Source organism: Drosophila eugracilis, unplaced genomic scaffold (genome assembly GCF_018153835.1).
Source record: "Drosophila eugracilis isolate 14026-0451.02 unplaced genomic scaffold, ASM1815383v1 contig_75, whole genome shotgun sequence".
In the NCBI taxonomy this organism is placed as follows: Eukaryota; Metazoa; Arthropoda; class Insecta; order Diptera; family Drosophilidae; genus Drosophila; species Drosophila eugracilis.
In genome coordinates, this window is record NW_024573645.1 from 35581 (window position 1) to 48741 (window position 13161).

Genomic DNA, 13161 nt, shown 5'->3' on the forward strand with positions numbered 1-13161 from the left:
GGCGCTGGCCTGAAGCTGAGGCTGAGGCTGAGGTCGGAGAATTGAGTCTCGGATGGGGTAATTCTACTTTGGCTAGATTATTGAAAAAGTTTATCCAGCCGACGGTAGTGGTAGTAGTAGTAGTAGTAGTAGTGGCAGAGTGGGTGGTGGCAGGCAGATCCTTGCAATTTCGTTGCTTCGATAAAGTTGCTCCGAATCTGGCTAAATATTTCATCAGGCTATTGAGTTTGTGCCAGCGAGTTTATCTTTAGTTTTTGTAGTCTTCTTTTTATTTTATTTGGCTGTTTTTTTTTTGTGTGTTCTTTTTTGTCGTCGAAAACTTTTACTTTACCTAGCCGAAGGCAATTTTTTGTGTCCTTTTGCTCTGCCTGGTGCTGGCTGGTGGCTGTGTTTGTATTTGTTTGTTTTTTAAGCTGTTTTAATAAATTTAAGTGCATTTCTTTGTTGGTCTTGATGTCAGATTGCGGACATCTGAGCGATGGCAGGTGGGTGTCGATTTATATAGTTTTTCCAAGTGCAACATAACATTGCTGCTTATGTATGAAAAACAGAAACTTGAAAGTACTTTACCAATATAGGTAACGACTAAATTGTTGACTTTTCCCCTTAAAGGGATACTAACATTAGATTTTGTTTGTATAATTTTTAAAGATTTTAAATATGGGCCGGGTCTTTAATCCTTTCCCTGCCTGTGCGTACTTGAACTTATTCGTTAGCCCATGATTAATACCTGTATCCCCTCTTCTCGGTCAACAGGTAAGCAGCTCGAATGCCACCCAGGTACTGTTGCGCAACGTGGGATTCGGTCTCTCTGGCAACTTTTCATGCGAAGTGACCGCCGATGCCCCGCTCTTCTCGACCGCCACCGCAGTGGACACCATGCAAGTTGTTGGTAAGTCTGACGACTCTAAGCTGATTCAACCAAATTGGCCTAAAGTGCGCTTAAAAGCTTTCAAAGGAGCACAGAGTGAGTGAGTGAGTGTATCAGCTATTTCGGACAGCCTTTGACATTGCTCGCCTTTGATCGCCGGCCAGCGTTCCGTGGCCGAGTCCCGAATCTAGAATCCAGAATCCTGTGGCTGCTGCTCTTACTCGAACGAGGAGGTAAAGTTTTTTGGCTCCTTGGCAATTTGTTTTTGGCCGGTGCCAAGGTCGCAGCAGATGTTTCTGCTGGTTCCCAAAGTTTTGCGCTGAAAATTGCGTCATTAACAGGCCATTTCGTCTTTGCCAGATAAGCGGGTTTTGCCGGCAATGAGGAGAGATGGTGGTTCGTTAGGTGGCTCCTTCGGCTGTTCTGAGCGAAGCGCTCTCGTCTGGGGTCATTTAGTAGTCTTACCTGTGCCCCACGCATTTCACGGCATTATGCGCTTTAAATGAGCGTGGAGCGGCGCGCTCTGAATTACGAATTTAATCAGCGAGCCAGGGTCATGAAATCCAATGAGCACCAGTCCGTTTCGGCTTAACAATTATTTGCCTTTTGCGCAGCCAGCCAACTGGTGAAAGTGATACACTACGAATTAAATTTAACTGCAAACTAATGTTCAAATATTTTAAAATTGCTTTTGAATTACTTTTTTGTGGGGTCTTAACGACTGCAATATTTCCTTCTCTTAGGAGTACTAACACATATAGCTAGGAAGTTCACGAAAAACTATATATGCAGTTTAAATTTAAAGTGTATTTTCTTAATGCTTTAGAAGATTTTCGACTTAAATATTTGTTATTTCCCATAACAAAAGAGTGGAATATTTATTTAGATTTTTATGCAAGCAATTTTCGAGTCTTTTGAATATTTTATTAATTTTTCATACTTTTATTAATTCCGACCTGTTTTGCCCTAATTTCAAGTCTTAAAGGCACAACAATAGGGCATCCCACTTGATCGTCTTTTATGTGGAGGTGACTATGCAGCCATATGGGGCGTATGCGTAATGCGACCTAAATCGATGGCGCAGCTTCAGCGCTCGTCGGAGTTAATCTTTCTATCCGCTTGGCCTCAAGCATTCGAGAAATGCGCTCCGACAGCTAAATTGTGCTTTAGTCGCTGATTTTTATGCCATTTGCTGGGCAGGATTTATCCGCTATTGCCCCCTTGTTGTTCTGAACCCCTTCGAGGGTCCTCGTTTCCCGCGAGGAGGAAAAACCCGCTGTGTGTGCGTGTGTTTGATTGAGAGCTCGTCTGGGTTAATGGCTCACTGGCTGCTTGTTGCCCGGCATTAAACATTCAGATGTCTGCCGTTCTGGCCTGGCCGTTATTAGATTGCCATTGCCTTTGCACTTGCCATGGGCATCGCCATTGCCAACGCATTTGCCTTTACCCCGCGTCAGCTGTCTTGCTTTATATATTTAACGCCACATTTAGCCCATTTAATTGGCCGCTTTTGCGTAACTAGCATCTGGGGATTAAAGCCTTTGATCGTGTCCTATTTGCGTATTTGCTTTAAATTCATGAGGCCGCGCTTCAAGGACGCCTGCGAACTGATTAAAGTTTCATTACAAGTTTCGGCATTTAATTGGTTGCTTTTTGGTCCTCCGTCCCTCGCTCCTCTGTCTTTGGGGGCCAGATACATACATCAATGCTGGATAAGCCAGTTGGGAACTGACATACTGACAGCCCAGCAGCCCAACAGCCCAGCAGCCCAGCCAACCTCAAATCTCAGGCTTTGGCGGTTATGCCCCGACTTGGTGGTATCTATATCTTGCGGGCTGTAAGTTCGTTGGGTGTGTTCCTGTAGGCTGTAGGCTTCTGTGGCTTACGCCTAATGTCGTCGACACTAAAACCCCAATAACTTGCCGGCTAAACAATAAATTACTGTAGCCAACAGCAGGCAGAAACAGCCACGGACACCATATTGTTTGTACACAGACGAAAAAGAATTTCTATACAGCTCCATAATTAGATATCAATGTGGTTTGAAAACAGTTTTCCTGTCAAACAGTTAAAGTCATGGAAAATAATCCCAATTTTATATAAAAACCAACTTATAATTATTATTTACTAAAGTTGAAATCAAAGAAAAGTCAAAGGGCACATATTTTTCTCTGTGCTGCATTCTGTATTTTCTTGGTAAATCAGATTTTCTTGGCTTTAACGACTGTCCCTCATCTCATCTGCGTAAACTTGCGCTTTAATTTCATCGATTCAGCGCATAGTTTTTCCCGATGGCCGCCGCCTGATGTTTTATGCAACGAGTGCTTCAGTCAGTCAGCTGGCTGCTTTTGGCCAGGTTTAGTTGTGCGCACTCATTCGCTTATGCAGCCGCGTCGTCCTCGGTGTAAATAACTCTGAGGTTTAATCGTGTGTTAATGAGCTCAAGTGGCAATCAGATTGCGGCCCAAGGATCCACAGCGAGGAGCCCACCGAAAGGAGGTTGAACGCAAGTCTGCGTCTCGACGTCGGCGTGGCACATAAAATAAACACTTTGTCCTTGCGGGGCGGGCAATTCAAGACATTCAGCCGTCTTCAAGGACATCAGGGCTGGGTGCTGGGTGGTTGGCTGGTTAGGAGTGGGCGCCCATAGCCAGGCCCAAAAGTTATGCTAATTCGGGCTTTCATTAAGTCACAGCTACGCCGACGCCGACGCCGCCGTCGCCCATCTTCTTTGGCTGGCACGAGTCAAAAGTTTATAGTTGGCAAACATTTGGGCAGCCTTAAGTTTAATAACTTAATGACACGAGTCGAGGCTAAAACCAAGTGCAAAGTAGGCTGGTCAGCAGCTAAATTAAGCTCGAAAGGCCCAAATTTACACTGCTCGAGATTAGTAATAATTTTTGTTAAAAGTCTTTAAATATTTTCTATGGCAATTTTAATGTTTACAATGTATGTTCAGATTCTGAAGAATCATATAAAGGCTTATTCAAATTCAATAGCAGAAAATAGGCATAGCATTTATATAATTTCTTTCTCTATTTCAAGAATTTGTTCTTTTGTCCAGTGTTCTCTCACAGACTGACCCTCATTAGAGGGAATTTGACGGCAGAGTCTCAAAGGCAATGCCGTAGCAAAAGCCCGGCCAAGAGGCATTCGATGGATGCTGGCCCGCAAAAAGGTCAAAATCTGCAAGGCAAAAAGCGCAGGCGGCTAAAAGAAAAACCGAGGATGGAGGATTAGGAAGCGGGCCACACAGAGACCCAGAAAGACCAGAAAGTTGCCTTGAGGCGGGAAAAAGAGCAAAGTTGCCGCCGCCTTTGTCATGGAAATTACTTTCTTCATTAGTTACTTTGTTGCTCTCTCCGGGTCTTGTGGTAGTAGTAGTTCCCTGGCTATTCCCCATCCTGGCTCCATCCTGGTTGACTTAATTAAAAAGTTAAGCGTGGCGTGGAGAGCCAGGATCTTCGTCTTGTGGTTGTGATTGAAGGGTTCTCCCTGGGCTTCCGCCTCCACTTATGCGCCTATTAATGTATTTTGTGTCAGTTGGGTCCAGCTAATTGAATTGTTCCAAACTAAACCTTTTCCCATTTTCCGGCATCCAAATTGTCATTTGGATTTTTTGTAATCTCATTCATCAAAATTCCTATAAAATTCGTTGGCCTTACATGGTGTGTTTTTCATGACTCACTTATAATTTTTATGCAAGAAAAATAAAGTATATGCAATTGGGCTTCATCTTTTGAAAGGGCATTGAATAAATTTGCATTTAAACACTAATAAAAACATAGAACTAATTTAATCATATACTTATATTAGTTCATTTGAATTGTAAAGAGGATTACACATTTATAAATATCAAAAAATAAATAAAGAATTTGTAATTGAAAAGTTTTATATTGCAATTCACGTTCCCCCATTCATAATCAGCATTTAACTAATCCTATATTGCTTTGTCGTACTCGTTGAAGTTCAAATAAAATCGATCTAAAATGTATTAACCCATTCGATGATATGTTTCCTATTTTTCAGAGCTGCCCGAGAAGCGCCCACAGCTTTTCACGGAGCACACACGCTACGAGCCCGGCGATGTCCTGCGGGCCAATTGCAGCACTCCCCCGTCGCGACCGCGGGCTGAACTTACATTTACCATCAACAACATGGTGGTGAGTACTTTTAAACTCAACTTCGCTGCAATCACTCCGATGAAATATTACCGACCTGGCCGGACGGTCTGCTTCAATTTATTTCATGTTCATGCTGGGAGAGTGGAATACAAATCTGACAGCGGGTCAGCGGCTATTTTGTGTTCAAAGCCGAGCAGATCCTTTGAAGTACTTGTCTATTCTGCTGAGAAATGAACATGAAAATGGGCTAGGACAAGACTTTAATCAAAAGGGTTCTACTTCGTTTTCTTTTTTGTTGGTTGTGTGGTGTATGTGTTTTTTTTTTTGCAAGCCACTTGCCTTGGGGGCTCGTCCATCCGTCAACGTGGCGTATGCGCAATTTCACAGCCTGCCAGCGAGCGTGAGGATTGTCATGTGTATTAACAATGCATACAAGGAAGCCAAAAGTGGAAGAGTGCGAGATAGGCGGCCGCATCTGTGGCCCGAATGCCCGTTTTGTCATTTAGTTACTGTGATATACAGATTTCTATGCGGTCGACTGGCAGTGCTGTCGAAATTTTGTAGCTAAAAAGAACTTCCTTTTTTAATGGTTAAGAAGTATACATAAAGGAATAGAATATAGGAATTCAAGGCATTGAAAGGTAAATGCAAAAGCAATTCGAAATAAACAATCCTTGAAATATGTTTGATTTTGTAAACAGCCTTTTAGTTGTGAAAGTAAAGCCATGAAATTGATTTTTTGTATTTAATATTTTTATGCAATCGGTAATGTCGAAACAAAACAAAACAAAATTTGAGGAAGGGAAAAACCGATTTTTCTTAGCCAAGCTAAAACCATTAAAAGCTTATATGTCAACGCTGTAGACGAAGAACAGTAGTCGCATCTGTGGACTGTGCTGGCTCCTTCTGAAAACTCACATGGCTGTCATTCCTTGTGGATTTTCACTTTTGCTTACTGTCGTGCTAGCATTGTTGTCCTGCGAGCTGTTCCATTGCAATTTTATGAATATGCATGCCACATGCTCGCCCCTCTTTATTTTCCTGCTTATAATTTCGACCCAGGCCCCGATGTCAAGACCAGTTCAGGTTCAGAGCCGGTCAAGGCGAGTCCCTATGCTTTTCGCTCTATTTGCGGTTGAAAAGGGTTGTGTCTGAGCCAGAGGCACTCGAAACTAAGGAGTCTGTGTATCCTGAATCCACGTGCTTAACAGGTTGCCCACGTTATTTTTTTTTTTTTGCTCTTCTTTCATCATTCAACGGCAAGTGCAACTGCATAATCCTCCCTTTTGATTTTCGAGCTGCAACTGCTGCTGCTGCTTGGTATGCTAAGGATGAGTCCTGCAGAGCGATTGAGAAAATTGTTTATGGTTTGGGGTTTAGTTTAGGATGAATGCATAATTTTCTATCACAAAAGCTTCCAATTGGTTTGCGGTTGGGAAAATATAATGCGGGATGAAAAATCAACCTTGACTGGGCGTGTGTGTGTGCATCGGCTGTATAGGATTTGGGTTTTTATCAGGGTCTGGGCTATGAGCTCTAATAAAAGAAAATTTACCCCAAAATGAATTTTGAATATATTTAGAAATATTTCGATTATCAAACAACAGTTTAAATGGGAAAATTCCTGTTCATTGTCTATTTTACTAGCTCAATTACACTTTTAGGATGAACTAATAGAGCGTTTGTCTATAGTTTATAGATTAGAACTCAAATGTAGTAGAATAAAAAATATTTCCCAATAGAAGAAACTCCTATTTCTGGTTGCTGATTTTATTAGCAGAAATCCTCTTTAAGGAGACCCTCTCTATTAGTCTTCAAAATTCTGTACTGTTGTCAATGCCGTTGAAAAATGGTTGCCACATTCCAGAAGCGCACTTGGCAATCTCGCATTAAACATGATAAATGAATTCAAATCATTTGCACCGCAATAACTCGCAGCCGGAACGAGGGGGAGAAAATTCTGGGTTTGTGGGTGGGAAGAATATTCAAACGGGTTGTGTTGCCTGGAAATGAAATGATAGCTTATCGGCAATGTCTCTCCAAAAATGCCAGTGATGCTGTGCGCTGTGGTGCGGTGCGACTGTGGCGGGTCAAAGGGTGTCTAAAGGGTGGCCCGAAAAGAAGCTGCAAGGACATCGAGAACTTTTGGCAATGGCAACCAATGGCTGAGAGACAACAAACAGTAAGCAAACGTGGCAGACATTGACTAAAATTGAGTAGAAAACGATACCGCAGGAGGAAGATATATTACAATTGCCGATCACAGGAAACAAATGAATATTTCATGCTGTGCAAATCAACATGGGGTGGTGGCTGGAGGAGGATGTGGGGTGTTCGTGGGCGGAAAACACACCAACGCACACACTCAGGCACTTCCGACATTTCCTGCAAAGTTTACGTTAAAAGGTGCGCCGGCAAGGAGCCACAACTTTCTGTTGACAAAAGTTTTTGCGGTAAAATGCCACAGGAGTAATTTGCAAGAGGTCCGGACCCAAAACTCCTTCACCCCCAAAAACGCCCGAGAAACCATTCGACAGCACATGAGCACAGCAGCGGTCAAAATGGTAGTAAAGGAATATGTTTCCTAGCTCAAGAATGGTAATAAAATTAATGAAATTATGAAGGAAAATATTATTAATTATTAATTATTATTTTTTATTATTAAATGTATAATTTAATTTGTTGAGAAAATTTAACATAAATATAGAAAATTATAGACAAGGAACAGTAGTTTAAGTTTTTAAAAGTTTTTCAAATAAAAAGAAAGCAGTTTTGGAAGCTAAAGCAGAATGGCATAAGGCTGCTAATTTCTTGACCGCATGTGTACCTTAACATCCACCTCGGTGACATATGTGCCTTCGGTTTAAGACTGCTGCTGTGGCTCCATTTCGGGCTCCTGGTTGCTTCCGCCCTGGGGCCCAGGCATTAATCATTCGGCATGTAAATTGCCAATTAATAACTGCTGCATGTCATTTGGCGTCGGCTTAAAAATGCCACGCAGAATTTGCCATCATCAGGGTTGAACGAACGAACGAACGAGCGGACGGACGGACGGACGGAAGAACGTTGGAATCTTCCAGGGGAGCTTGCCAAACTTCTAGGCGCATTCGCATTAATGAAGACAAATAGCACTTGAGCCCTGCCAAATTTAGCGGAAAATTGAAAAAAGCTTCGAAGCCAGCAGTTGGCAGCTCCTTTATGCCATAGTTTTTGCTCTTCTATATGCCACATCTCTATATATATGTATACAGCCGTACATACCTCCAAGCACTCTTGGCAGCCAGTAAACCAGCTACCAGTTACCAGTAACCATTCTCAGAGATATTGCAGTGCTATCCACAATTTATTTGTTATTGATACGCTGGCAATGCATTGCACACACAAAAACCCATACATATATATATATATATATAAAGGGCTGAGGGACAAATTGTGCACTATATTGGATGAAATATAAAATATATTTATTGTATTTTTGCATCGTCTGGGAGGGCGGTGCCACCAGGGTATCGGTTGAACGAACGCATGGAAATTTATGCCTGCAGAGCAAGTGTCACGGGGAATAAAATTGGTAAAAACCAAAAATTTCAGATATTATTCAGTCTTGTTAGCAGATAAATAAGTAAAACTAATAGAGGATAGCTCTAAAGGTTTTATTGCACTTTTTAAGCTCAAAATCTGCTTTCATGGAGTATTTTTACCGAATACAGTAGGGATAAGATACTAAAGATAAGTAAAATAAAACTATTCGTGTCTAATATCATTCACGGTGAGATTATTATTAATATAATCCTTATTAAAAAAGGTTTAAGAATAATCAAAACATGCAAATGTCTTCGTAATAAAGCGCATAGTTCTTAAAACAAATTCAAAACCATTCAAAGCTTTAATATTCTTAACTGAAGGAAGTCGCATTCCCTTGAGTGTTTTCCCAACTTCCATCACCTTCCTAGAGAGGTATACGTTTTCAGAAACTTGTACCTAAACCCGCCTGTGGAAACATTCTCTAAAAGAATCTTCCCCACATGTGCTAATATTTCAACAATAAATAAAATAAAGCAAAAACCGGATTACTCGAAAATGTTCCATAACGAAAACCCAGGCGATCCGGAGTGCTCTCATAAAGTAGCTCTATTTCAGGCTTATCTCGGACCCACTCTCCATTAATTTTGACATTTTCCAAAACTGCTCCTAAGCTGCAGCACAAAATGCAACCATTGCCGAAATTCACACATAAGTTTTGGGCCTGAATGCTTCAGAGACAACTTTTTTATATATATATATATATATATATATATATATATAATTGCCATGTATGCAAAGAGAGGAAGCTACCAAAATATTTAGAAAACTGGCAAGAAAAATACGGAAATGGAAGGAGAACTTCTGCTGCTTAAACATCTGCTTTTTGGCATGCACATGCGTATGGGGAAAAATTATTTATCAAAGCGCAAATCCTTTCGCACACACAGAGGAAAGAGACTTGGCGATGGCAATGGCGAGTGGCAGATTCTCCTATGGCAACAATTTTACAGTGAATTGCACTAAATAACTGCCATTAAGCATAAAAGCTGTTCTCGCATGAAGGAGCTGCTGGCAGCATTTAAGCCAAATGCAAGTTTAAGCATCTTAGAGCTGGCGCAAATAAAGTGGACTTACGCAGCGAGGACATGGACGTGGCCAGGGATATAGAAACAGATCCGGATGCGGATGCGGATGCGGACAAGGAGGCGAAAGCTGATGCGGATGCAGGCCAAATGAAAGGCAAAAATGGCGCATAAGAAATACAGTTTCAAACAGAAAAAGCAAAAGGAAATGCCGAACCAAAGGCTCAGAGAAGCTGGCAAAGGCCTGCAACCAACTAGCTAAAACTGTCGTCAAATGCGTCGCTTTTTTAGCCGTTTTTTTTTTTGAGATTTTTTTGGTCCAAGCGGTGCTCTGCTGGCCATGTCCAATGTCCCAAGTTCCATGTCGAGTGTCCCATGTCCTGGTAGCAGTCCTTGCAGCCACTAATGTGTGCAATTGTGTGGGCTTCCGGCTTCTCTTTACTTCGAGGGGCAAGGGAACATTGTTGTCGTATTAAGTGCATGTAGTTACCAAGAATAGCAATGTTTGTATTCCAAGTTTATGTTTTTGAATGATAAAAATTGGTTTGCAGAACAACTTATATCTTAAAATATATTGGTACTTTTATTATAAATATTTTAAATAAAAACTTCTTAAGATGCCTTAAGATAAGCCGTAATATAGACTAAAACCCCTACAAGGTTGCCACTTTAACTCAAGGATTTGTAATTTTTCGAGAATTTTTAAATGTTTAACAACATATTTAGTTTTTATTTGTATTTGCATTTCGTTTTCCTTTCTTTCCTTTTGAAGGGCATGTTTCCGTCGGGCAAAGTTTCTAACTCATTTTTCCATCCTTTTGTGTGTTTGTGTTGTGCTCAGACGCCGCTGCTTTTTGCTGCATTGCATTAACACAGATAAAGTTCCTTGATACATAATTTCCATGCATACAGAAGTGTCTCCCAGCACATGTGGCAAATCCCCTGACTACCCAGATACTCCACCCACCCCGCCTTGCAACATACTCGTTCATAAAAAAAAAAAAAGAATTCCCTCCTTACCCGCCGCCACTGCTCTTTGGCAAACTGTGCCAACTTGCAAATGGCGACAAGATGCTGGCTGGCAAAAGTTTTTTCCTTCTGCTCGGTCCGTCCAAAACGGCCAAAAGGAGAAGTACAAACAAAAGTATTACGAGCGTGAGGGCTAAACGTTGCCAAATGCCGAAGCCTCTCCTCGCCACAGGCCCCTCGAGCGCCTTAAAATATGCAAATGCATTTGCGAGCGTAAAATAAACAGGCGCAGTCTAAAATTATAATCCCCTTGTACGCTTCCCCAAAGCACTGAGCAAAACTACGACTTTAAATCAAGATAAGATTTTCCCAACAAAGGGCTTTACAAGCTGTTCGGGAACTAACTAATTTAAGTGATGAAGAATTTCATCCACCTTTTAGTTCTAGCCAAAGAGTTGGGGAGTTAAATAGTTTATGCCTAAAAATATAGAAATACCTTTTAGTGTAAGTCCCTAAACACCAAATCTCTTGACGCTCTGAATAAATTAAATAAATATGAGAAATATTCCTTTGTTGTTTCCTGAATGTTTAGAGACTAAAAATCAACTTGTTGAGGCACAAACTTTATAAATATTTAAAAAAATCTTTCAAAAGAAAAGTAAAAACCTAAAATTATTATGCAATTTATTTTACAGATAACCAATGTGGACACCCAGTACATACGGACCATCGATAATCTGATTGCCTCGCGGATCTCGCTGAAGCTGCAACTGCAGGGCGTTCATTTTTCCAGCGTCAATCCGGCCATTTACAATAACGCTTATGGCCTGAACTCGGTTTACGGCCATGGCGGACCGGTTTATGCCCCAAATCCGAATCCAGGAGGATTACTTCTGCGCTGTTCGGCGCAAATCGGAGATCTGTACCAGGAGTACAAGGAAATCGAGCTTGGAACACCGCAAAAGGATCCGATACCGGCACGTGGTAAGTTATCGGTAGTCGCCAGTTCAATTACATCAGAACCAACTGACTTCCGTTTCCGGTTTGCTTTCTTTTATTCGCCGTCCCTTCCGGTCTTCCGCTTGCAGTTACACTCTCATCCGACTCGAGCCTGAAGAACTTTTTCAGCTCGTATTTCTCGACCTCGGCATCGGCGGCATCGCGACTCCTGCCCGGCGTCTATATGGCGCCATTTATAATGGCCATGCTAGCTGGCTTATTCCGGCTAATTGAGGCTGCATTTGAGAGCTGCGATGCCAGCCAGAAATACAAGACGGAAGCCAGACATTCGATGGCACATTCCATGGAGCGCAAGGAGCAGCAGCAGCAGTGTCCAGCTCCTCTGTCCAGCTGCAGCGCCTTCAAGGCGTCCAGACAGCAACTGGCCTGGCCAGAATCAAGGACAGAATCCGAGAATCTGGCCTAGACGTGTATGTTACCAGTTAGTTAAATCCCTAAGTAATTCAGCATATATACATTTATTTTGGGGTCTGTTAACTATACCTGCGAAATTAATAAGTATTTAAGTGATCACATAACATGGAACGAAAGGCTTGATTAAACGTTTATCACGCGAACATTTGAACATACTTAAAGTCATTCTAGTAGTAACAGAACATTTTAGAAGAGCCATTTGAAGTCAGAGATACAAATTTCAGTTCGAGATTTATTATTTAAGCAGGTCTAGGGAACGCCCCAACTTTGTTAATTTCATGTATCTTCTCATTTGATGACTGCTTTTCATGTTGACTCTTAATTTTACACCAAAAAAAAAGCCACACTCGAAGATGTGGTGTCTACTAGCGAGCTAAAGAGAAAAACGAAAACAAATTAAGTTTAAGCAAACATTTATAAACTAGCCTAGTCGTAAAGAAAGAAACCAGGAGGTTGGTCAGCCGAACAGAGGAGTTTGAAACCTATAGAGCAGGACATACACAATTCGAATATAAATGTTTACATGAACGAGATAAAGTCAAATGAATGAATATGCTAAGTACCCGTACATGAAATTACCGATTCTACTTTTAATGTGCAAAATAACAGAAATCTAAGCCGAGCTGATTAACAAAAGCAGAAAGCCAGAAATCAAAGGTGTGTGTTCGAAGGAGAGAGGGAGGAAAATGTGTGTAAAATATATTTAAAGAAACGTATTAAATTAATTTAATTTAATTTAAAGTAAATAAATCAAAGCCTTGTATGGGCATATTGTAAATGGTGGTGAAATTAAATAAAATGTGTGTTAATTTTAAATCACCGATGGGTTTTTCTTTGAGTTAAAGTGGAGCTCAAAGGTAAGTTAATCTGAAGAACCATTAAATTTCCTTTTAAAAATAGTGCTAATTCTAAGCTGTAACCCTATTTTCTTGTATTTTGGCTAGGTTTTCTGACCGGTGACCCAAGGGATTTTCCGATTCAACAAATTTTCACTGTTGATTTTTGGCGTTAAGAATTCTTACTCAACATTTTTGCAACAAAGGAGAGCTTTTCTTTCTCAGCGAGAAAGAGACCACCCTTTCTGGTTATTGTCTGCATTTAGTTTGCCTGCCAAAGTGTGAAAAAACTTGCCGTTACGCAGCGGAAGATCTGAAAG

General features: G+C 41.2%; 1 protein-coding gene across 1 annotated transcript in view; it reads left to right on the plus strand.

Annotated features, from left to right (window-relative positions):
- Nucleotides 1-12811, plus strand: part of LOC108117263 — a 47817-nt gene extending 35006 nt beyond the window's left edge. Inside the window, 4 exon segments of the mRNA XM_017229616.2 lie at nt 757-892; nt 4901-5034; nt 11267-11555; nt 11660-12811. Coding sequence (XP_017085105.2) covers nt 757-892; nt 4901-5034; nt 11267-11555; nt 11660-11997 — 897 coding nt within the window. The 3' untranslated portion in view covers nt 11998-12811.
- The last annotated feature ends 350 nt before the right edge of the window (nt 12812-13161 follow it).